Below are 21,096 nucleotides of genomic sequence, written 5' to 3' on the forward strand. Positions count from 1 at the left end.
TGATGGGACAAATGGTTAGCCGCAACGTGTAGATACTTAAGCCCCAGATGAGCCAAATTGGTCAGCCCACTTTTGATATTCACCAAGCCCCTCTTCAGATACACTCGGTCTGATATACTTTAAACTCTCGATAAAATCCGAAAGCTGTATAGGCCGAATTTCTTCTGTCGGAGTACTGAGCAATTTATCGCCGAGCGAACGAAGCGGACCCATGGCACTGTCCTTGGCCAACAATGTGATGTCACTTCCACTAAACTTCTGCGTAAGCTCCACTAGCTTGTCGAAATCCTCTTCCAGAAGTGTATGCTTTTGGTACTGCAAAAGTTTCTGAAGTTGTAATTTTCTCGTCTCATCTTCAGGAAGTGGAATGTATACTCTTTTAGCAAATCTTCTTCTCGCAGCATCGTCGATTCCCCACGGTAAGTTAGTGGCACCCAATATAAGAACTCGACTGACATCAGCAGAAGAATCTCTTCCAGCAGCTGCAGATGATAGTTCCGACCACTGTACCAAAAATTCGTTTTTGATTCTTCTCATGCTCTCAACCTCGCCCTCTGTTCGGGTTCCAAGAAGAGAGTCAATTTCATCAATGAATACAATGGACGGACTTAACTTTCGAGCGAGTAAGAATAGAGCCTTCACGAGTTTTTCACTTTCACCAAGATACTTGGACGTTAATGAAGATGAACTGATCGAAAAGAATGTGGACTTGGACTCTGTGGCAACAGCTCTGGCAAGCATTGTCTTACCAGTTCCAGGGGGACCAAATAAAAGCATACCTCTCGTGGGCTCTCGAAGCCCTCTAAACAAGTCTGGACGTAAGAATGGGTAGACTACAGCTTCCTTGAGTGAGTTTTTGGCACTTTCAAGTCCAACGATATCATCCCAGTAAACTTCGTCGCCCCTGACAACTATATCGTTCAAGATTTGATTCGCCGCTATCTCGTCGATACCACGAATAGATTTAATTAGTGCCTCTTGTTCCGATGCATTCATGTCGTCATCTGCAGACTCGCCATTGGCAAATGCGTCTTCTGTATCGTAACCACCGAGGATATCATCCATGGTCGGAGACGTTGGCAAGTCGTCCGGTAAATCCTTAGGCAACTTTTGCTTGGGTTTAGCGGCTGCACTAGTAGTGGGTTTGGCATTGGCAGGTCTATAGTTGTACGTGATGTTGGTGCTCTTCAGACCAATCTTCGAAGCAGCCTTACTAGGAGCCTTTTGAGGCGGAGCGGAACGTGTCTTCTGCAAAGGTTTCGTTGATGCTGCCGTGGCTTTCGCAGCAGCTGGCCTCGACTGCGTCTGTTTGCTCTTGTTGCTGCTTGCAGCCATCATCTTCTTGACATCTATCCGAGTAGGCTGCGTGTAGACATACTTTTTCGGTGCTGCTGTCTTGGGCACATCTGAGGTGGACTTAGATGTATAGTTTACTGCCGGTTTTTCAAGAGAGCTAGGACGAGGAGGAGGTGATTCAGTAGGAGCAGGGGGTGGTTTTGAGGGAGGGTTCACACTCGAATGGCGAGATCTTGGTGGAGGTGGCGGAGGCGGCAGTTTCTTCATGCTCAAGTCGCCCATCAGCCTGCTGATTTCTTCGTCAAAAAAGTTGAGTTCGTTATTTTCGTCTTCCAAGTCTATAAGATTACTTGATTGCGAGTTGAACAGACCGTTGGAAGTTGAGTGCAGCCCTTGAGAATTGAGCCTCTCCCAATTAGAGCCGTTTCCATTCTCCAGATACTCGTTCTGGTCAAAATCATCGAAAAGTACCTCCTCTTGTTTAGCAGGAACTGCTTTGGGTTTATTCCACGACTTACTCACAGCAGCTTGCACGGTATCTCTATTCTTCTGTGAAAGCTTATATGACGCTTGCTGTGGCCTTAGCGACTTCACCATCTGCCTTTGGTTGCTAGAATTGAACGATCTTGACGTTGGGTTGCTGTTTCTTAAGGATGGTATGGTTAACTTATGCGAGGAAGCGTTTGTGCTTTGTTGCGGTTGCAGCGCCAGCACCTCTCCTGCTCGCTTGCGCCGTCTATTTTCCTCATCTAGGCGAAGCTGTATGCGGACCAAGTGCTTGACGTTCTCGTCTCGTATGGCCTTAAGTTCGGTCAAGATAGCCTGTTCCTCCATGTTAATCTTGGAGCTTTTTTCAAACAAATCCACCTTGTAAAGCAACAGGGTGTGAAGAGATTTCCAGCCCTTGAGTGCATCGGCCAAATTGCCAGTTTCCTCCAAGTGGAGATTCTTGACCGACAGGTTGCAAACATCATTGTAGGTTTGCTGAAGCTCCTCTAGCACCAGTAGCTGGGGCGGTTTCCTTCTCAGAAACATATGCAGTAGGAAGGAATTGAAGGAGGTGCCAATGCAGGTAATGCAATCAGAGGAATTTAGTGGGAAGTAGGATAAGGAAAGTGAGTTGAATCGGAGGTATAGATGGTGGCTATTTCTGGTAAGGGTGTAGCTCCCACAGTGAATGTATGGAAGCGAGGCTATGTGCCGGAAAGGTACTGGAAGGACCAGGTTGCTGGGCCAAGTGAAAACATAAACTGGGGATAACACTAAAGAGTAGACGAAGAGGCTAAGGTATAAAGCGGAAAAAAAGTGAGCAATTCTGTTGACAAAAGCAAATTGCATGCTCCCTGAGTTCAAGTGCCCTTCGTGTCTGGTCAGCGAAGATTGCAGCTGAGCAGCCGTAGAAGAGGAACAACTGCGCACAAGACGTGAGCGTATATATACACCCAAGCGATGGAAAAAACGCCAAGGTAGAATCGAGTCAATGGACACCACCATACCAAGAACATTGAGTCCCGAAATTGATGAACAACATTGGCGTGAAATTTTGATGCGGTTCACATTTGAGTGGACTTGAGCCTAATCTACGCCATTACAGCCAAGATTTCTCGTTGTTCTAGCTGACGTTTCTACAATATTGGTGTCTCCAAAGTATGTAGTGATATAACGGGATACACGGGAGTTTCCAACCTCTCGCATATTCTGTATAACCACGTTCTTCTGACCAGGCAGTTTCAACCACAGGCACACTGCCCATCGCCAACGGGCATGCTTCCGCTCTGACAAGTGGGCCCACAGCGTGCCTCCCTAACTTAATAGGCGAAACACGGGCGTCACAAGCTTCTAGCCGAGACTAGGCGAGTAGAAGCAAGCCCCAAGGGTCGGGCGTGCAAGTGGCCGGTTTTCTGCAAAAAGCCCGGTGTCAACTTTCTGGAGAACGAGAAATTTCTGCGCGATGATGGTGATATATATAGTGGTTGATGCGAGTGCGGGTAACACTCGAATTGCAACATGATATAGGGTTCCGAGAGAAAAAGACCAAAGGAAAGTAAGAATGATGATAAAAAACAGCTTTTCTCTTTCACACACTAGGTTTTCCCTCAAAGAAAACTGAAGGTGTCCGCAGGTTCTCACCATTCTCTACATGGCTCGTTAAAATAGAGAACATCCAAAGTGAAGTGGAACCTTAAAAGAAATAGTTCCAACTTATGGGTGTGATGGGCATTGACATTTGCGAATACGAACAACGGCTTCCATTATGTCACCAAAAGCTTTCAGTAGGTGTATCAATGGCTGCAATTTCCACAGAATCATTATAGCTGATTACAGCCAGCTCTGAGCTCATACCAGATATTCCCGTGAAGTCAGGTATTTAAATCTTTGCATCAAAAACTATAAAAAAAGCTATTGAAGTAATATCTTTTGGCTGATGTGTGCGTAGCCAATTGTTAGTTTACAGGGTCCTCTTCTTTCCATGATGAACAGGCTCACCTTATATCCCTCCTTGAGCTCTAGAGTAAGTTCGCCTAGATATGCATGATACTCATCCAAAACCTCAAATTGATGACTGAAAAGCTCAATTATTGTAAATCTTTCAACGTCCAAGGAATAAGCTGGCATCGTCAAATTCTTTCTTCTTCACAGAAGCATGTAGCTTCACAATCACTTCTCTGTCCAAACGGATATGCCTTCTAACTAAATTACTAAAAGCGGAAACAATTTTTGAGAAATAGAAGCTGATCTGCGTACAGTTTTCCCTGGAAATTGCAAGATGATTCTGGTATTTTTTTTCTTTGGCTGAGTATTATGTTGATGGGACTCAGTTGCTATTTTTTCCAACATTCTGAACTTTTTCCTTATGTAAATAAGCTATTCTCTCAACGACTGAGACAATCTGCCTCCCTCAATCTCTAAGTTGATCTTTTCGAGCTCCTGTGCCAAGCACTGCCCAAACCCTTTGCTTGACAGATCTCCTCTCCGATTGAGAGAAGCTGCTCAACATAATCAAGGAAGCGTTTCCTGACCGTCTCAATCATTACCCCTTCAACTCAAGCCATTGTTTCACGGAACTGATCAATCGCAATTTTAACCTTGTTCTTATATTTGCTTGTCTTAAAAGCTCCAAACTTGGGCAGTTTGACAAGGGCATTGACTTTTTTGACCACAAAAGCTTTACTTTCTGAGTTGAATTTCGAGTTTCCAATTGTGATGACCGTCGATACTAATGAAATGGTTGTGGACCGGTTTATGAGATTACTTTTACCCACACATGCCAGCTTCTGGTTGTATACGTGCTGTTTGGCTTTGTTTTTACACTCATACAAAGCCACGAAGTCAGTATCCGATTTGAACTTGACCTTGGGCTTTTTAACATCCGCTAACTTTGTTGTAGCTTTCAAATTTGACTCTCTTCACAACTCCTTCAAGGGCCCCCATTCTCTTGTGCTGAATTATTTTCGTCGTTGATAATTCCATCAATCGAGATAAATCAACAGCTTCTGTAGATAAGCATAAGGGGTGTGATCTTTTGCTTTTAGATTAGGTAGGAATTCGAGCATATTTGGGGTTCCATTTTAAACTGCGTCCATCTAACTGCCTCTTCATATAATCGGAGAAGACATCTAATGGCTTGAACAAATGGCCCCCAGAGACGGCATTCAACACTGAGAAGTTTCTGAAGCCTTCAGAGAGCTCTTCAGAGCTGTTCTTAGATGAATGAATTTCCTTTTGCAGCGAGTATTTATGAAGCTGTTACCCAGATAGCGACTCGGAGAGCTTCTCATGATCTTCAACTTGTTTCACATTCTCGACGGGTGAAGCGTTGATATATTTGAGGAACCGTAATTAGGTAAAGCAGAACCTGGAACCAAAGAAGTGCTATCATCAGGCTCGGTTGCACTATTCAAGGGATTGCTCTTTGGTTCGTGAACCTTGAGCAACAGTTCCGTAGAAGGCTCGACCTTTAAGATTTGCTGGGATGGTTTCAATAGAGAGATAAGGGTTCCTTGCCAAAAGTTTTGGTGGTTCTGATGGGTTTGAAAACGATACTACTAAACGCAACCAGGTTGCTTATGCTGTGGCTCGTGAAGAAACACATTTTTGCGGTAAAAGGTTACAAGGACGGTTCCTGAAGAGTAGTATCAACCTGGCCCTCATTTATGCCTGAAGCCATAAGGACAAGCTTGAGGCAACTGGAGGAGGCAACTGGAGGAGTGTTTCTTGAAGATTCATTCCTGATTCGTGACACAACAAGTAAGGATTTGATATGTACGAAGAACGGACAGGCTTCAAATTTGGAAGGATAGATGATTTGGAAGGCAAATTTGAAGAATTAGTAAAGATTTGAGAGAAACCTAAAATAAGTTGACGGTAAAATATGGCACGTCTGACCTTAGTGTAGCTTGCGAGCTTGTCTCCCAGCAGTCTTGCAATAGTTTTAAGGTGAGAAATGAAAAACTGTCCAAAAACCACAAATAGCCACGAAGCGCATTGGATTGACAGCAGTTGAAAACAACTGCGAAGAATCTCGTGAAAGTTCCTATTAAATGGTGACCTCAAGTATGTTGCAGCCATTATTGCAACTTGAAAAAAGATGACCTAGAATCCAATGAAGGCCTCCTTCAGCAGTACATCTTCACGCAATTTATCACATCCATTGAGTCAAAAAAAAAAAAATCGGTTATAGTCATTCAACATTGTAGAACAGTTCTTACCAGTCTGCCTCATGTCGTAGCACGGTCGCAACAGCGACACCATCATACTACGACGAGATGTGACAAAGTATCTTCAATGTATCATCTCTAATCTTAAAATTATTTTTTTTTCACCTTCCATTTCCCTTCGTTTGTCTGTTCTTTATTCCCCATCTCTGTCACATGATTATCACTGGATCAGGCAAAGGCTCGCCTACCGAAAGAGGCGAGAGTAAGTTGACTCCACATTTCAATATATCGACGAACCATGTCTTTCACAGCGTATGATGCCCTCGCTTTTGCCGGACTGCGAGCTATAGACGTCTTGGTCTTTGCTATGAGCAACATTATCATGGCTCTCGGCTACTTCTTTGTCAATTACCCTCAGGCCTCCACTTTGGCTATCTCGCTTGTGGCGATCTACATAACTTACAAGATGTTCAGAAGAATCCTCAGGTTTTTTGTCAATGTTGTTTTAACCATGATCAAATTGACCACGGTGTCTTTGGTCTTATTGATGCTTCTTGCCGTTTATGTTAGAGGTTTCGAACGATTTTTCACCAAGGACATTTACTTCATCAAGGAATTGTTATTCTCCAAGGTCGAGGCCTCCGACCAGGCATTCAAGCAGTATGCTTACAAGATCATGAATGACGATGGATCTGATTATTTGCATGGAGTCAAGGATTTTTTCGAGAGAAGCTCTTTTCACATTGATGAGTCTTACATCAATCAGTTTGCAGGCTCTCCTGACAGCATACGGGAGAGCTTGAACAGAGGCTTTGAGTCCGTTCAAGGAGCCTTTGGAGAGGAAGGCTTGCGCAACCTCAACAACTTCTTAAATAACCTTAATCACTAGGTCCGTGGCATTCGATAAGGTCGATATGAATGGACATGTACGCATCAAAATTACTTCATTTGTTGTCTTTTGAACTAATCTAAAGTAACAAAGGGCTTGTTCTTGATTGTCATATATAGCAGTTGACTGAATGCAACTACTTTGATAACGTTTATTAATGCATTAGCTTGATGAAAATCTATGCGTTTGATTTCTCCTTCTCCTGGTCTACACCTTCCTTAGCCTGCCCGATTTGTTCAGTGTACAAGCTGCGATCGCTTAACGAATTGTCATTGGACACATTTTCCTTCTTTTTCTCAGGCTGTTGATCAAGGCATTGAAGCCCTTTATCCTTCACAAATAACAGGATGATGAGACAGATCGCCAACAAAGGTATTGTGAAGTAGAAAACGTTTCGAATAGACTTCATGTACATATGTCTTACCACATTTCTTTGAGCATCATCGAGACCTGTAAGGTCTGCTTTCGTGTAAATGTTGGACTTCAAGTTTGTCAAGAACAGTCGAGGAACGACCAGGTGACCCATTTCCTTGTTAATCTCGTTTAGAAGAGAATTTGAAATTATCAAGGTGGCACACGCAACGCCCATGGCACCTCCAAAAGCTCTCAAGACGTTTCTTGTTCCAATGACTACCGCTCGTTGTGCCATAGTGGCGTTTGCTTGCACTGCTACCATCGTAGGTTGGAAAATAAATCCGATGCCAACACCCATGACTATTAAAGTGCCAACAATCATACCCGTGCTTGTACTCTCTTTCCAAGCTAGGGTCATACCACATCCTGTGAGCCAAAACAGGTACCCGCTGATCAAGATGTGAATCCAATGACCGGACCATGAGATTATGTTGCCGGCCGCGATCGACATGAAGGCTTGCATTAGAACCAATGGAAGTAGGTAGTATGCTGAATGCATAGCGTCTTGACCTTTGACCAATTGGAAATAGTATGAAACAATAAACAAGAACCCGAAGTGAACGATACCATATAAAAATGTTGACAAGAGCAAGAAGCTTAAGGACAAGTTCTTGAACACGTATATGGGGATCATGGGAAGCTCAGGAATTTTCCATTCGGCGATGAGGAAGACTATGGTGCAAACACCTCCCACAACAAACATGGCAATCACCAAATCACTATCCCAAGCATAGGTGGATCCACCTCCACTGATGGGGATCAACAAGAGCGTCAATCCTGCAGTGGAGAAGAAAATCCCGACGTAGTCTATCTTCTTCCATTTCTCCCTCGTGGAGAGCACCGGCCCAGCCAGTTTCCTTCTGTCCTCCACAATAAAAAAGACAAAAACGATCACCACGGCCATAATTGGTGGGATTGTTCTGTAGAAATTTCTCCACGTTGAGTGTTCGACGTAGGCGGCCATTATCAAAGGCCCAGCAGCGTTACCGAGCCCCACTGCGCTTCCCAAGATTCCTTGGAAACGCCCTCTCTGTTTCAATGTCACAACATCGCTCAAAATGACCATAATCATCGATTGTGTGCCACCAACACCGATACCAGCGAACGCTCGGAATACATAATACTGGGGCCCTGTTTGAGCGAACCCACAAAGCATATTCGACACAAGAAGCATTATAAGGGATCCCAAAAGCATATTCTTTCTTCCAAAGATATCAGCGAATCTACCAAAAAGCACCTGACACACACAGTTGGCCAAAAGCGACGAGGTGCCTGCCCAGTTGATAGAATTTTCAGCACCCAAATCTTTGGCGATCTCCGGCAATGCCACTGTGGGGCTTGTCTGATCTAGAAAACAGACGAAGAGACAAAACGCATTGACCACGAGCGTGATGATGAGTTTCTTTTTGGGGAGTAAATTGACATGAGAGTTGCCTAGTCTATCTTCTAGCTCTCTCTTGAGAGGAATCTTCTCAGCTTCAGCGTTTGCAGCCTCATCCTCTAAGGTATGCCTCTGTTGACTTGTCTCCAATCTTGACATAATGCGATTTAGCACATTGAAGGTGAATGAAAATAGGGCAGTAGAGTCTTGTGGTTAAATACATGAATGAGTAGGTGAAAAGGAAGGGCCCTCGGAGTTCTGTTCGGCGATGTCGCACGTTATTGCCGAGAGATAGTTGCAAATGCCGATGGGCTAGAATAAGATGTTACAAAAAGCTTTGAACAAAGGCAGAATTTTTTGTAGAGACTATATTTGAAGGAAGACCCTGGCATCTTTCATGAGTATTCTTACCTATCACGAGGGACTTCTAAAACTCAATGGAGCCCACCATGTGCGAGGTTCGGCTCCGGATTTTTCGCAGCCAGGGTCGATGTGGGGCGGAATCGATTAACCCCACTCCGAACAAAGAATGCCAATAAGTTACTCGGGATTCGAAATCCGTAATGCATTGCCTTTGAATCAAGCAGGAGTTAAAGAAAAAAAAATCAAAGATCTACAAGTTGAAGTTCATGTTCTAAATTGGTAGAAAGATACTATGGAGCTTTGTACGTCAAGATAGAAAGAAGTAAGGTCGAGCCTATGTCGCAGGAATTCGTTAAGTGACATCGAAGCAATTGTATTTCCCAACTTACTTAGTAGAGATATCTCTAGACTGAGAGATTGAAAGTTTGTTTTCTTGCATTGTCTATTTTAGTTATCCTTTCATCAAGACTATTCGACCCCCACTCTTATATGCGCCAATGCACAATCACCGAGGTAAACTTGCAGAGAGCAGCCCAAAAATGACCACAGCCAAAAGAATGTAGCTAGCATGGTAATAGTGCCCATTACGTAGGATATTCTAACTCTTATACTGTTGCCCACTGACTGGAGGCAGTGTTCATGGTTAGTATGGCAAGCACTATCAATAATGACGCAGGTTATCTCATCGCAATCAGGCTCAGAAGTTGTAAACCATCTCACAGCTTCGATATTATTTGAACGTTTTTCGCTTGGAAAGGATAAAAACTTGCACATTGGCGCCGCTATAGGATATAGAGTTGAATTCCATAGTGGCAAGTCTGAGCGGCGACAACTCCACAACCTCCCAGCACCCAGTTTGCCAATCAAGCCAGTATTTTGATATTCACATGGTTGAAAGAGTCTTTCTTCACGCAAATTACTTATTTCATGTTCAATCTTGATTTTTGGGAGCCTTCACATCATCAGCTATCCTTTTTCGCAGCCAATTCTAACTTTCGCAAACCATATGTGAAGTGGACTTTTCAGCCCATAAGTAGGTCGCATTGCTATTCAACAAAACCGGCCAAATAAGAAAAAGGATGAGACTTCCTGAAGGCATAATAGTTCACAATTTTTCAGTTGAATCTCCAAAAATATCCTAATTGAGTCAACCTAAACTTAGATTATCACGTGCCATCATCAAAACAAGTACATCGCTCCGAGCAACTACGGTGCTTCATCTCCAATGGTCAAAGACACAACTTACTACGATATACTCGGTGTCGCCGAAACGGCCACCGAAGTTGAATTGAAAAAAGCGTACAGAAAACAGGCGATCAAACTTCATCCAGATAAGAACGGCAATGATCCCGACGCAGCTGCCAAGTTCCAAGAGCTAGGTGAGGCGTATGGAATTCTTCAAAATCCGGAACTGCGGAAACTTTATGACGAAGTGGGTATTGAAGGAATGAAGGAGAATAAGATGGCAGCAGACGCTGCTGACATTGACCCAGCAGAATTCTTCAAAATGATTTTCGGTGGTGATAGCTTCAGGGACTGGATAGGTGAGTTGTCTATGCTCAATGATATGGCGAAGACCGCCGAGATTTTGGGCGATAGTGAGGAAGAGAGCGAGAAGACAAGTGAGCAAGCCACCGATGATGTCAATTCAAAGGTCCAGGACTTGTCGGTAAATGATAAGAAGGAGGGCGAGACTACTGTGGGAGCACACATTGGCGAGGGAAGATATACGGAACTAAATGCCGAGATCGAGAAGAAGAAGAAAGCCAAGATCAAGAAGGAGCAAAGAGAGAAACTCCATGAGTTCTACAAGGAGTCGAAGGCAGCTGAAGAGAAAAGAGTTGCTGAGCTTGCTGAGAACTTGTTGAGTAGAGTGGAGAAGTATAGATCTGCTGCCACAAACCCAGATGCATTGAGACAGTACACAGCTAAGCTTCGGGAGGAGCTTGAGGACTTGAAAGTCGAGTCTTTTGGTATCCAGCTTTTGCAATTAATTGGTAAAACGTACTCCTCGCAAGCCAGGGCAACAATCCAAGCATCCAAAACCTTTGGTGTATCCAAGATTTACACTTCCATGAAGACAAAGACAAACAGAATGAAGTCTGGGTTTCTGATCATCAAAACCGCGCTTGATGCCCAAATGTCTGCTGAAGAGATGGTACAAGAGCAAGCCAGGTTAGAGTTGTCCGGCGCTGAACTCACTGAAGCAGAAAAATTCAAGCAGATGGAACAGGAGAGAATCATGACCGGCAAATTTTTGAAGACAGCCTGGGCATCCACCAAATTCGAGCTTACGGGTGTGTTGAATAAGGTTTGCCAGAAGGTCCTCAACGACAAGAGTCTAAGCAAGAAGGAGAGAGTTCAGCGTGCTGAAGCTGTCAATTATATCGCTAAGCAGATGTTGGAGACTCGTAGAACCCCTGAGGAGGACGAGGAGGCTCAGATCTTCGAGGAAATGATGGCCGAAGCAAGTGCCAAAAAATCCAAGGGTAAGCACGCCAAGATGAGTGAGAGAGACTTCGAACAGTACTTCCAACATTATAATCCCGAAGGACACGAGGACCCTGAGTTGCACGGTACAGAGAAGAAATGATGAATAAGCAAATGGCTGCGAAATTCCAGTCATTTTCCTCAGCTCTGGCCTGCACACAGGGTGCGCCCGAACCAACTCATTATATGAGAACCTCAGAATATGCCGCCAACTCGACTGTGCTTATCAATACATTAGACTTCTAACAATGGCCCCCAACTCAAAACAGGTACTTGGATTGTACAAAAAGATGCTCGAAAAGGCGTACAAATTTGACAACTACAACTTCAGAGAGCACGCTAAGAGAAGAATCCACGATTCGTTTAAACAGAATAAGAATTTGACCAAGGAGGAAGAGATCACCTCGTTCTACAACGAAGCCATCAACGACTTGGCAATGTTGGAAAGGCAGGCGGCGATTTCACAGATGTACACTTTTGATAAGCTCGTTGTAGAGCCTTTAAAGAAGCACCACTAGATGGCTCATGTTCACGAGGCTGGGCGAATCCTTATTCAATGACTTGTAAAAAGATAATGGGACAGAACTAACGAATGTGACCTTGCAATACAGAAGTAATGTAGGGGTCAGAGACATACGGAGTTAATATACATCAGGATGATATTACTTCTTCATCTATGTAGTCGTTGACCGGGGCAAGTCCCACCTGGCCTTAAGGGCCTGGCCGGCTTCAGCATACTCCTTAACCTCTTCTTCTGTAATTTCAGGGAACTCTCTCCCAAATGGTTTCTGTCCCTTGATTTGTCCGAGGACAGTAAGCGTCCTCATATACTCTAGAGCATCAGTGGCGCCAATTGTGTGGTAAGCCCTTGATTCTCCTTTCTCTGCAAGCCTTTTCCTCGCCCATTCAATTTGTGAATGCCGTGGTGGCAAGGAGATTCTGCTGGAGAAGTACCTAGCGGCTAGAATAGCCTGGTACTCGAATGCACGGAAGGAGATTGCATCTGTTGGAACACCCAAGATCACAAGAAGAGGTTCGTCGACAAAAAAAGTATGCTGATACAAAGAAGGTATGATAATACCATTGCGTGCAATGTCACCATACTCTCTTCTGAGGAATGGGAACAGGAACTGGTACCCTGTGGCATAGACTACATGGTGAGGGTTAGCAACCACCGATCCATCCTCAAAAACAACCTCAAATCCATTCTCTTTAAGGTCAAAATATGTGATTCTGGGCTTGGTCTCCACATTTGGCCTCTTCGATTCTCGAATATTATCGCTAGTTCTGACCAGTTGGTACACTTTATTGGCAGTGTCAGCAGCATACTTTGTGAGATCAGCACCCAGCGCTCTTGCTCCTACGACAACCACCGTTTTATCTTTGTAAGGCCGTGAACTGCGGTAATATTTTGCGTGTTGAACAACTTTTGGCCACCTTTGTTGCACCTCAGCAAGTCCAGGTACGTCAGGAATGAAGGGAACGTGGTAGTGGCCCGTAGCAACAACAACAGCATCAAAATCCTCCTGATACCACTCATCAGTACCATCGCTAAGCAGATGACGCAAAGTTAAGGTAAAATCATAAGGGATCACCTTCTTAGAAGCCAATTTGCGCAGCACGTCCTCGACTGCTGTGCATGTCACAAGCCTGACTTTCGAGTTCTGCTTGTGGCGCCCAATGTATGAGTCTATATAGTTTTTGACATCTTCCCTGTCAACATACTTGTTCTTTGAGCCCGGCAACCATTCCTTCTGGTCACTGTATGTCATCATATTCTCTATAATGTTCGTGAGCATACCGCTATAGCACGGGGTATGAATAAACCGCTCCTGATTTTGCTGGAGCACTCTAATCTTTTTTTCATTGGGGTGTTCAGAAAAAGGGTTTTCCAAAGGAGGGTCGAGCTGTGCGGTCAGGGCGCCAGCCTTGATAAGCTCATTAGCAGCATTTGGGGACTCGTCAAGAACCCAGATCCCACCGAAGGTGTCTCGTCGCTCAAAGAGCACAATTTCTTCAAAGGTGTTCTCTTTGACCAATGCATCCAACGCAATGGCACCCGAGGCGCCTCCGCCAATTATGGCAATCTTCTTGATCTGTCCCTGGGGTACTGCCACAGGGCTGTCTAAGTCTTGAAGGATGTCAGGCGCTACAGTAGAGGGCATTGGAGAAATAATTCTAGGAACCTCTTAAGCACAATATGATCCTTTAGGTCACCTGAAGGGGATCCTGATGTTTTATCAAGTTCATATTAGCTGATATCATGAGCCTCTAATCTCGCAAAACTGTGGTTCGCAGCCACAGATTACCAACATAAGGATATATTGTATGACAAACGATTACGCAACAAAGGCAATTTGCATGTACAAAAAGAGCCGAGAAGGGATTTGTCGGTTGAAACATGTTACATAAATCTAAACAAAACATTTTTAACAAAGCAATAAATAGGATCTTTTGACTGCCAATCTCAGAGACACTTGTAGAAGTCTGAGAGATTGTACTTTTGCCGAAGTTTATGACCATAAACCTTGAGGTAGAGCAACATGAGGTTGCATGCTGATATAACGCCAGCGATAATGGAAAATAATACACCCAGGCCCAACGCATCTATAAGGGGCACCGTGACGAAGATGGCAACCGCTCCGAGAAGCTGTCGTATCAAATTATTAAGAGCCACGCCAGTTGCACCTTTGCCCGGAAGCACATCAACAACGTAGGTGAACGTCACACCCACAAGAAGCATGTAGGAAGCACCAAACAATGCCAATCCCACTAAAGGTGTCACCCAGTGCTCACCGTAATGAATACACCAGCCAAAGATCAAACATGAGATGGGGTAGACAATGACGCCTATGACACAATTCCAAGAGATTCGTGACTCTGCCACCAACTCTCCATCATGGAGCCTGGCATAGCGTTTGAGCCGCTTATCCTGCCACTTCCCGCCGTAGACTGAGGCAAGGACATAGGTAACAGACATGGGGATGTACATGAGACCAATGATGACGGAGCTGAAGTTGTAAGGCAGCCTACCATACTCGTAGGTGATGCTGGCGTTGAAAAAGTACATTCCGCCAAAAAGAATAGATGAGTACATGATCGATATGAGGGCCGGAGGATACGTGAGGAGCACCAAGGAATGAAGGGGCCTGCAAATGTAATCATATAGCTGAGTAGTCCATTTTGCATGTGTCGCCTCATGCGAAGCTTTCTTTGCTAGCTCTTGAAGTCTGTGAGAGTGTTGTGAATTGTTTGTGAGGTACCTTTCAGGCGGAACTGATGCTTCTGCACCTGTCATCAGATGCACTGAGCGTTCCCTGGTCAAAGTGAGACTGACAGGTTGCTCATTGGCATCTTCAGGAGGATCAAGGGAGTTCTGGAGCTGCTGCATGATCAAGGCCATGGAATCCTCCTTACGTAAAGTCTCAGGAAGCAAGAAAAGCACTAACACGAGCACTAACCCACACACAATCACCATAACCCACATGGTAGCTCTCCAGCCCCAGGCTTCAGTAACAGCACCACCTAAAACGGGGGACACAAAGATGGCAAGGAGATTGCCCAAGTAGAATAGCCCTAATGCAAACCCACGCTCTTCTTGGACAAACAAGTCGGCTACCGTAGCAGCACCACAAGCTTGCACTGACGATGCGCCAGCTCCAGACAAAAGACGTAGCGCTATGAGTACGCCAATTGATGGAGATAATGCAGAACCAATGCAAAATGCCAAAAACCAGGTGAACGACGTGACATACACCACACGGCGGCCGTGCTTCTCTGAAATACTAGACCACCAGAGCGGGAAGATCCCCAACGACACCACATAAGTCCCCACGGACACATTGACAATGCCCTCTGACGTATTCAAATCTCTTGCCACATCGTGCGAGGCTGGATATAGAATACAGGTGCCCATGGGCCCAGAAAAAGAGGCAATGACTATCACTGTCAAGATGGTATACTTCTTGAACCTGCTGAAACATCGAGCGTCTTCGATCTCTGGAATTAGTGTTAGCTGCGCTAGCGGGCCTCTTCGTTCTCTAAGGGGTACTTTCCTCGATCTTATCAGCGTCACAGACGCCTCTTCCTTCGCTACTTCTTCAGCAGCGTCCTCATGAATTGCCCTAGCAACGTGCTCCAGGCGTATCGACACCAGCTCCAGCGAAGATGTTGACGCCTCTTCACGCAAAGTCATGGTACATGTTGGAGCTTATCTCAATTTTCCCTGTGAAAGAAAAGCGTAGTTTTGAGTCACCAAGTCACGATACCTATCGCTTCAAGTACTACCCGACGTGCATTGTTCAAGAAGCCGAGCGGGGCCCTCTAGAGAAGACAGGTTTTCAGAATCACAGAAAAGAGCCCGGATGATAATAGGCATTGGACATCCAATTTGGAAATTTTAGAATGCCATCTTGGGTATCTTTTGAGGTGCTCTCGAATATTTTGCAGCCAGTTCTGCTCGCGCTTTTTAGCCTCTCCATGACTCAGTCTGTGTGGAGACACTATTTTTCCTGGGGTTTGTAGGAAGATCCCGAGGGGTCCCCCGCGAAGGTGCCTCCTCATGACTGGGCTCCTTAGCGCATTTTCGACAATGTACTCCTTCGGGAAATCATTTGCAAGGTAACATACATATTCATATCATGTAAATGGTATTAAACGACGTTTCATGGACTGTTCTTGATGTAGGCATTTGCGTGTCTGAATCGACTATTTGAGTAGTATCTTGCACTTGAACGAACTGTGTGGGTGCAAATTGTGAGACACTTAGGCGAGGGCCCCTGCTGCAGCATGTTGTGTTTATACTTGAGTGAACCGAACCTCAAATAAAGTGCAGTTGGCTTAAGTTTCGTTTTGACTCTGCGCTTGTGGCTAAACGGACGAGCTCATGCGTTAACAATTGAGGCAGATCCATTTCGCTAGAACTAGACAATGACATGCTCAACGCATTTTACAATTGTTTGATACCCCAGAAACTTATGCATACAGTTGATAAGAGTTCAGAATTTCGTTGAATTTTCTTATTCTCTATTTCTTCTCGTGAGGTCCTTCGTTGCCAAAAGTGGGGTTTCAAGCTCCAGCTTTTGATAGAGATTTAAAGACTACACGAAATATACCTATGGTCAATTTTTGTGTTCTTAGAATTTGGTGAAGTGGTGGTATTTTAGAAAGATGTATGTCCCCCCTGCTTCCCCCAAATTCTTACAAATCGTCATAGGTCCACGACGTATGTCTCACCAACTTTTTTGGCTCGGTATATCAGAGAATTCTGATATGGTGCAAACAGAGAAGGTCGAGCGAGAATATAATGAGTGACCATATCCCCTTGCTACACCTTTATTTTTAACTCGGCGACTTCTACAGGCTAAAAATATAGCTGATCTCGGCGCCTCGACCTCTTCTGCTTAGATTCTTTTACCTTTTCAATTAGGTTTTTGATACACAATAGGGCCTCCAGCATGGAGACATCCAAGGATACCGATGAAGAAGAAACCAAAAAAGACTCCAAGAACCCCTTCAAAAGCAAGTACGGAATGGTTTCAAGTCACAAAAAAGGGACAAACTTACGTGATTACGGCGAGAAGCTGCCAGTGGGATCTACTAAGACGAAGCTACCTGCCAGGTTTTCCAGGATCTTGGAGGTCACAAATCCAGCTAGTGCACTCAGGGAGCCCATCGCCATTAGTATGAATTTTACTAATGCCGAGTTCAACAATGATTCAGATAGAATACTGAAATCTATTGGGAGCTCTTCAGATGCTACTTTGAGGAAGCCCAGGGGAGAGAAAGAGTACCCGGTCGATGAGAGGAATGTGGAGACTAACAAGGACTTTGAAGGTGGGAATACACCGGTAAGTCCATCAATTATCGTGAAGAAGTTTCCAGGGTTAAGTGATGCTCCTCATACACAAAACCCATCCATAGAATAGGATAACCAGCTCATAGCTACCAAGAGCGAAATGGCTGCGAAATCCTGTACGTTTCCAGGCTTCTCCACGCAAGGAACTTGGGGTCAATGCAGCTACTCTTTAGTGAACGCACGGAAAAAAAGTGTCACCTGCGAGGAAGCTCATAAGAGAGAGGTCGAAATTGATGCTCGTCTTAAAAATCACCGAACAAACGGACCATTAAAGGCATCTTTGGAGGGGCAGAATTCTGAGAGGCAGGTATATCATGATCCTGGATTCAGCTGTAATGGAGTTCTGTCAGATTTGCAAACGAGATCGGCAATTCAACTTATGACCACCAGCAAACCTGAGCTTAAAGAGGTCAACAATCATACATACACGACAAAAAAGTTGTTCAAATCAAACGATGCTGAAAAGGGACATGAAACGAGAAGCAAAATAAGCAGCCGTCCTTCTTCTAGAAAGCAAAACTCATTATTTGATGCATTGGACCACACGATGTCTGCACTTGCAGAGCTATCGAAAGACTTGCCAGAAAAAGACAATTTTTTAAACGAAAGGACAGTCACCGCTCATTCTTCCTCTGTGGTTGAAACTCAAATTCAGAGAACCTCTCAAGTAACTTATTTGAAGGAGATATTACATAACTCGTCTTCTGCTTCTCCCATGTGTTCTACATTGGTTCACTCGGTCAAAGGACACACTAAAGTCAATGCTTTGAAGCAAATTTTCTCTGATCCTTTCCCAGTTACGACAGCGCCTTCATTTTCAAATTCTGCCGCCAGAAAATGTTCTCAAGTGGAAGCCCTAAAACATAAACTTTTGAAATCTTCTAATTGTACCAAGCCTTTTCATCTGGCCCCAACAGGCAAGATTGTTTCTCAGATTGATGCATTGAATCCGAACAAAGATCAGCCCAAGATGGTCCATGATTATACCAGCTCAGATCATATACAGATTAAGAAAAAAATAAGTGAGTTGAACAGCTTTTTTGGTGCCGCTCGTGTACCCAGACAACCCTCCAAACTAACGAGTCCTCTGAGATATACCGAGAATACCTCGAGGGGCAGGCTAGCTCAGACAGATAAAGACACCTTGCGCCCGATCGCTCCTATAATTAGAAGGTCTACCGTTGCTGCTGCTTTGTCTTCGTTGAAGTCAAAAAATGAGCTGAATAATCTTACTTTTGCTCAAAAGAAGGAATTTGAGGCTTCCAAAAGTGCAAAGAACGCCAAAAAGAATGGCTTGATCGAAAAGATCTCCATATTGAAGAAAAAGATGGATAAAGAGATGAGCACTGATAAATTAAGAAAAACAGAGAAGAGAAATAGTGAAGATTTGGTTGAAATTGAGCCTTCAATTACTTTCCACCAAAAGAAGTGTGAGATGTCTTCAGCAATGCTGAGGATGGCGACGAAACTTGAAGCTGCACTTATCGCACAAGGTAATTTGCCATTTGATGGTCGTGCTACCCCCTTGATCAACCTAAAAGGAGGGAATCTGATCTTGACGACCCGTTCTAAGACGAATTTCGAAGATGACGATAGGAATGCAGCTATTAAGACTACGCTTGATGATTTCATTTGCAATCGTACCTCTACGAAAAAGAATGGAGAAGAATTTAAACTGCAAAAGAACTCTCAAGTCGATAAAATGAAATCGGTAGCTTCTACTTCACCTCCATCGATGCTAGAGGTAAATGACCGAAATACTGCTTTACTTTCTCCACCTCCACTTCCGCCTGTCTTGGGCGCCTCTTCCGGTCCTGCTCCAGCACCTCCTCCACTCCCAGGCTTTCTCACCAGCTCCCAGCTTCCACTGCATTCTCCAACACCACAACCTTTAGTGCGTCACAATGCACCAACTTCAAGACCGAATCCACCCAATTCTGCTTCAACTACCACCGATACTTCAAGATTCGCCGGTGCGACCAAGCCCGTCGTTTTAAGTGCAAAGTTAAAGAGAGTTGCGGCTGTGAAATGTCATCATGGTACCTTTGAAGAGAAGAGAGAGCTATTTGGAGCCTTTTTTGCCGCTTCTCAATTAAAACCTTCAGAATATTCTTCATGAGTTCTGCGCCGGAATCAATGCATTCAAGAGGCTGCACAGTTGGTCTTGATCTATAACTAAATACATATTCACATGAGCAGTTGACAAGATCGCCAGTAGAGACCCTTTGTAAATAAAGTATGCCCACCAAGGCCACTACGCTCGTCACAGCAAATTGATAGCTGCAACAGGGTTGTGGCAGGAAAAAAAAGTACTTTCGTAACTATTCCGAGCAAAAGCTCCTTGATTTTAATGCTGACTCTCTCAGTCTGGTATACTCTCAAGTGGGACCAATTTTGAAAAGAGCTCGCACCACTGACTCGTATCTTAATGGCTGCGAATTCGTACAATTAAGTATTCGCTAATAGCAGAAAAAGTTCACACTCACACTGATACGATCAAACTACAGCATTTCAAATTCCAACTCAGCTTTTTTGAAACCTCCTCAGAAAAAGCGACCTTTTACCACTTTCACCGTGAATTTCCCCAAAGGTCACTCTATCTCAATCAAGCAAGTACCCACGTGCAAATTATCAATACATCAGCCTCACGCATGCACTAAAATGTCACTTCTTCGGTAAAAATTTGACACATCTACCCTCCTCCTCTTCTTCTTCTTCTCCTTCCAATGGTCTACCAGCAAGACTTGGATCTCCACAAGCCTTTAAATAAGGATCTCCCGCCCAACATCAGGCGCACCCAGTTACTGCCTCGGTTGGCGCTTTCTGCCCTCACATTACACGGGGACCTCTACCGACAGCTCCAATCTAGGTGTAATGCTTCGATTTTTTGGCATCCAGTGACTCAGTTGTTTATGCAAACGGTGTTGGGATTGACATTGTTGTACCAATACAGCGAGTTATGGGAGATTTCAGACACTTGGGGAGAGTTTGCAACGCTCGTGTGGAATAACAAGTACTTGGTGACATCGATGTTTCCGTCGCTTATCTTTGTTGCAGGCATGGTGGGTCTTGTGAGCTTCTTGTTGACGGACGAGTTGAGAACTGTCAGTGATAGATTGGCTGGTGATGCGTACCAGCTGAGACTCTTCAAGTTCCCATTGAAAATATTTGCCAATGCTAATGGGAAAGAGTACGAGTTGAACACGACTGCTGATTTCATGAACAATGCCTCTGAGTCAACAGAGCTCATCGAATACCGTGAGTCCCCCGTCGCGGTGGTAACAGTCATCCCACTTCCAGATGAGTCTTCGAGGGATGTGTTCTATGCTAAGATATCCGGTCTCCACGTCAGAAAGTCCTATGCAAAGGCTGGCTTGCAGAACGACCTTCTCGACATCGCTATCGAAAAAGCAAAGAAACTTGCATTGAGATATATCAAGGACAATAACATCAAGAAGAAGAACATAAAGACAGTGCTACTATGTGACGCATACACCTTTGACTCGATAAACAAACCCATTATTGAACAAAAGGGCTTCGAGGAGAAGCTGAGAAGTACGCAATTAGACCCTTTTGCAGTCGATAAGAAACCAGAGAACTTTTTGTACTTAATTCCTGACTCTCTCGTCAAGAAGTTTTTCGGCATCTACAGAAATACGTATCAGCTTGTCATCGATGGTGACGAGGTCAGCATCGCGACAGGCAGCGCTACCACCGACTCTAAGGCTAGAATGAGAAGGACATAGAC

At 44.4% G+C, this 21,096-nt stretch overlaps 10 protein-coding genes across 10 annotated transcripts; 6 read left to right on the forward strand and 4 right to left on the reverse strand. All coding sequences in view use genetic code 12, as the record gives it.

Moving 5' to 3' along the window:
- Positions 1–36: 36 nt before the first annotated feature.
- Positions 37–2,331, reverse strand: YTA6 (putative AAA family ATPase; the record flags this gene model as incomplete). The annotated part of the gene is made up of 1 exon (XM_029037190.2): positions 37–2,331. The coding sequence occupies one exon, from the start codon at positions 2,329–2,331 to the stop codon at positions 37–39; it is 2,295 nt and encodes a 764-aa protein (XP_028888246.1).
- A 3,921-nt stretch (positions 2,332–6,252) lies between these two features.
- CJI96_0003956 (uncharacterized protein) lies at positions 6,253–6,843 on the forward strand (the record flags this gene model as incomplete). Its single annotated transcript, XM_029037191.2, has 1 exon — positions 6,253–6,843. The coding sequence occupies one exon, from the start codon at positions 6,253–6,255 to the stop codon at positions 6,841–6,843; it is 591 nt and encodes a 196-aa protein (XP_028888247.2).
- Positions 6,844–7,021: 178 nt separating this feature from the next.
- On the reverse strand, positions 7,022–8,797 carry CJI96_0003957 (uncharacterized protein; the record flags this gene model as incomplete). The annotated part of the gene is made up of 1 exon (XM_029037192.2): positions 7,022–8,797. One exon carries the CDS (start codon positions 8,795–8,797, stop codon positions 7,022–7,024), a length of 1,776 nt encoding a protein of 591 aa, XP_028888248.2.
- A 1,429-nt stretch (positions 8,798–10,226) lies between these two features.
- On the forward strand, positions 10,227–11,594 carry CJI96_0003958 (uncharacterized protein; the record flags this gene model as incomplete). The annotated part of the gene is made up of 1 exon (XM_029037193.2): positions 10,227–11,594. The coding sequence occupies one exon, from the start codon at positions 10,227–10,229 to the stop codon at positions 11,592–11,594; it is 1,368 nt and encodes a 455-aa protein (XP_028888249.2).
- A 145-nt stretch (positions 11,595–11,739) lies between these two features.
- On the forward strand, positions 11,740–12,009 carry CJI96_0003959 (uncharacterized protein; the record flags this gene model as incomplete). Its single annotated transcript, XM_029037194.1, has 1 exon — positions 11,740–12,009. One exon carries the CDS (start codon positions 11,740–11,742, stop codon positions 12,007–12,009), a length of 270 nt encoding a protein of 89 aa, XP_028888250.1.
- Positions 12,010–12,165: 156 nt separating this feature from the next.
- On the reverse strand, positions 12,166–13,656 carry CJI96_0003960 (uncharacterized protein; the record flags this gene model as incomplete). The annotated part of the gene is made up of 1 exon (XM_029037195.2): positions 12,166–13,656. One exon carries the CDS (start codon positions 13,654–13,656, stop codon positions 12,166–12,168), a length of 1,491 nt encoding a protein of 496 aa, XP_028888251.2.
- Positions 13,657–13,958: 302 nt separating this feature from the next.
- Positions 13,959–15,686, reverse strand: CJI96_0003961 (MFS transporter; the record flags this gene model as incomplete). Its single annotated transcript, XM_029037196.2, has 1 exon — positions 13,959–15,686. The coding sequence occupies one exon, from the start codon at positions 15,684–15,686 to the stop codon at positions 13,959–13,961; it is 1,728 nt and encodes a 575-aa protein (XP_028888252.2).
- Positions 15,687–16,947: 1,261 nt separating this feature from the next.
- CJI96_0003962 (uncharacterized protein) lies at positions 16,948–17,418 on the forward strand (the record flags this gene model as incomplete). The annotated part of the gene is made up of 1 exon (XM_029037197.2): positions 16,948–17,418. The coding sequence occupies one exon, from the start codon at positions 16,948–16,950 to the stop codon at positions 17,416–17,418; it is 471 nt and encodes a 156-aa protein (XP_028888253.2).
- A 309-nt stretch (positions 17,419–17,727) lies between these two features.
- Positions 17,728–19,467, forward strand: CJI96_0003963 (uncharacterized protein; the record flags this gene model as incomplete). Its single annotated transcript, XM_054702153.1, has 1 exon — positions 17,728–19,467. One exon carries the CDS (start codon positions 17,728–17,730, stop codon positions 19,465–19,467), a length of 1,740 nt encoding a protein of 579 aa, XP_054558128.1.
- Positions 19,468–20,074: 607 nt separating this feature from the next.
- PHO86 (Pho86p) lies at positions 20,075–21,094 on the forward strand (the record flags this gene model as incomplete). The annotated part of the gene is made up of 1 exon (XM_029037198.2): positions 20,075–21,094. One exon carries the CDS (start codon positions 20,075–20,077, stop codon positions 21,092–21,094), a length of 1,020 nt encoding a protein of 339 aa, XP_028888254.2.
- Positions 21,095–21,096: the final 2 nt, after the last annotated feature.

Source organism: Candidozyma auris, chromosome 4 (genome assembly GCF_003013715.1).
Source record: "Candidozyma auris chromosome 4, complete sequence".
Taxonomy (NCBI): Eukaryota; Fungi; Ascomycota; class Pichiomycetes; order Serinales; family Metschnikowiaceae; genus Candidozyma; species Candidozyma auris.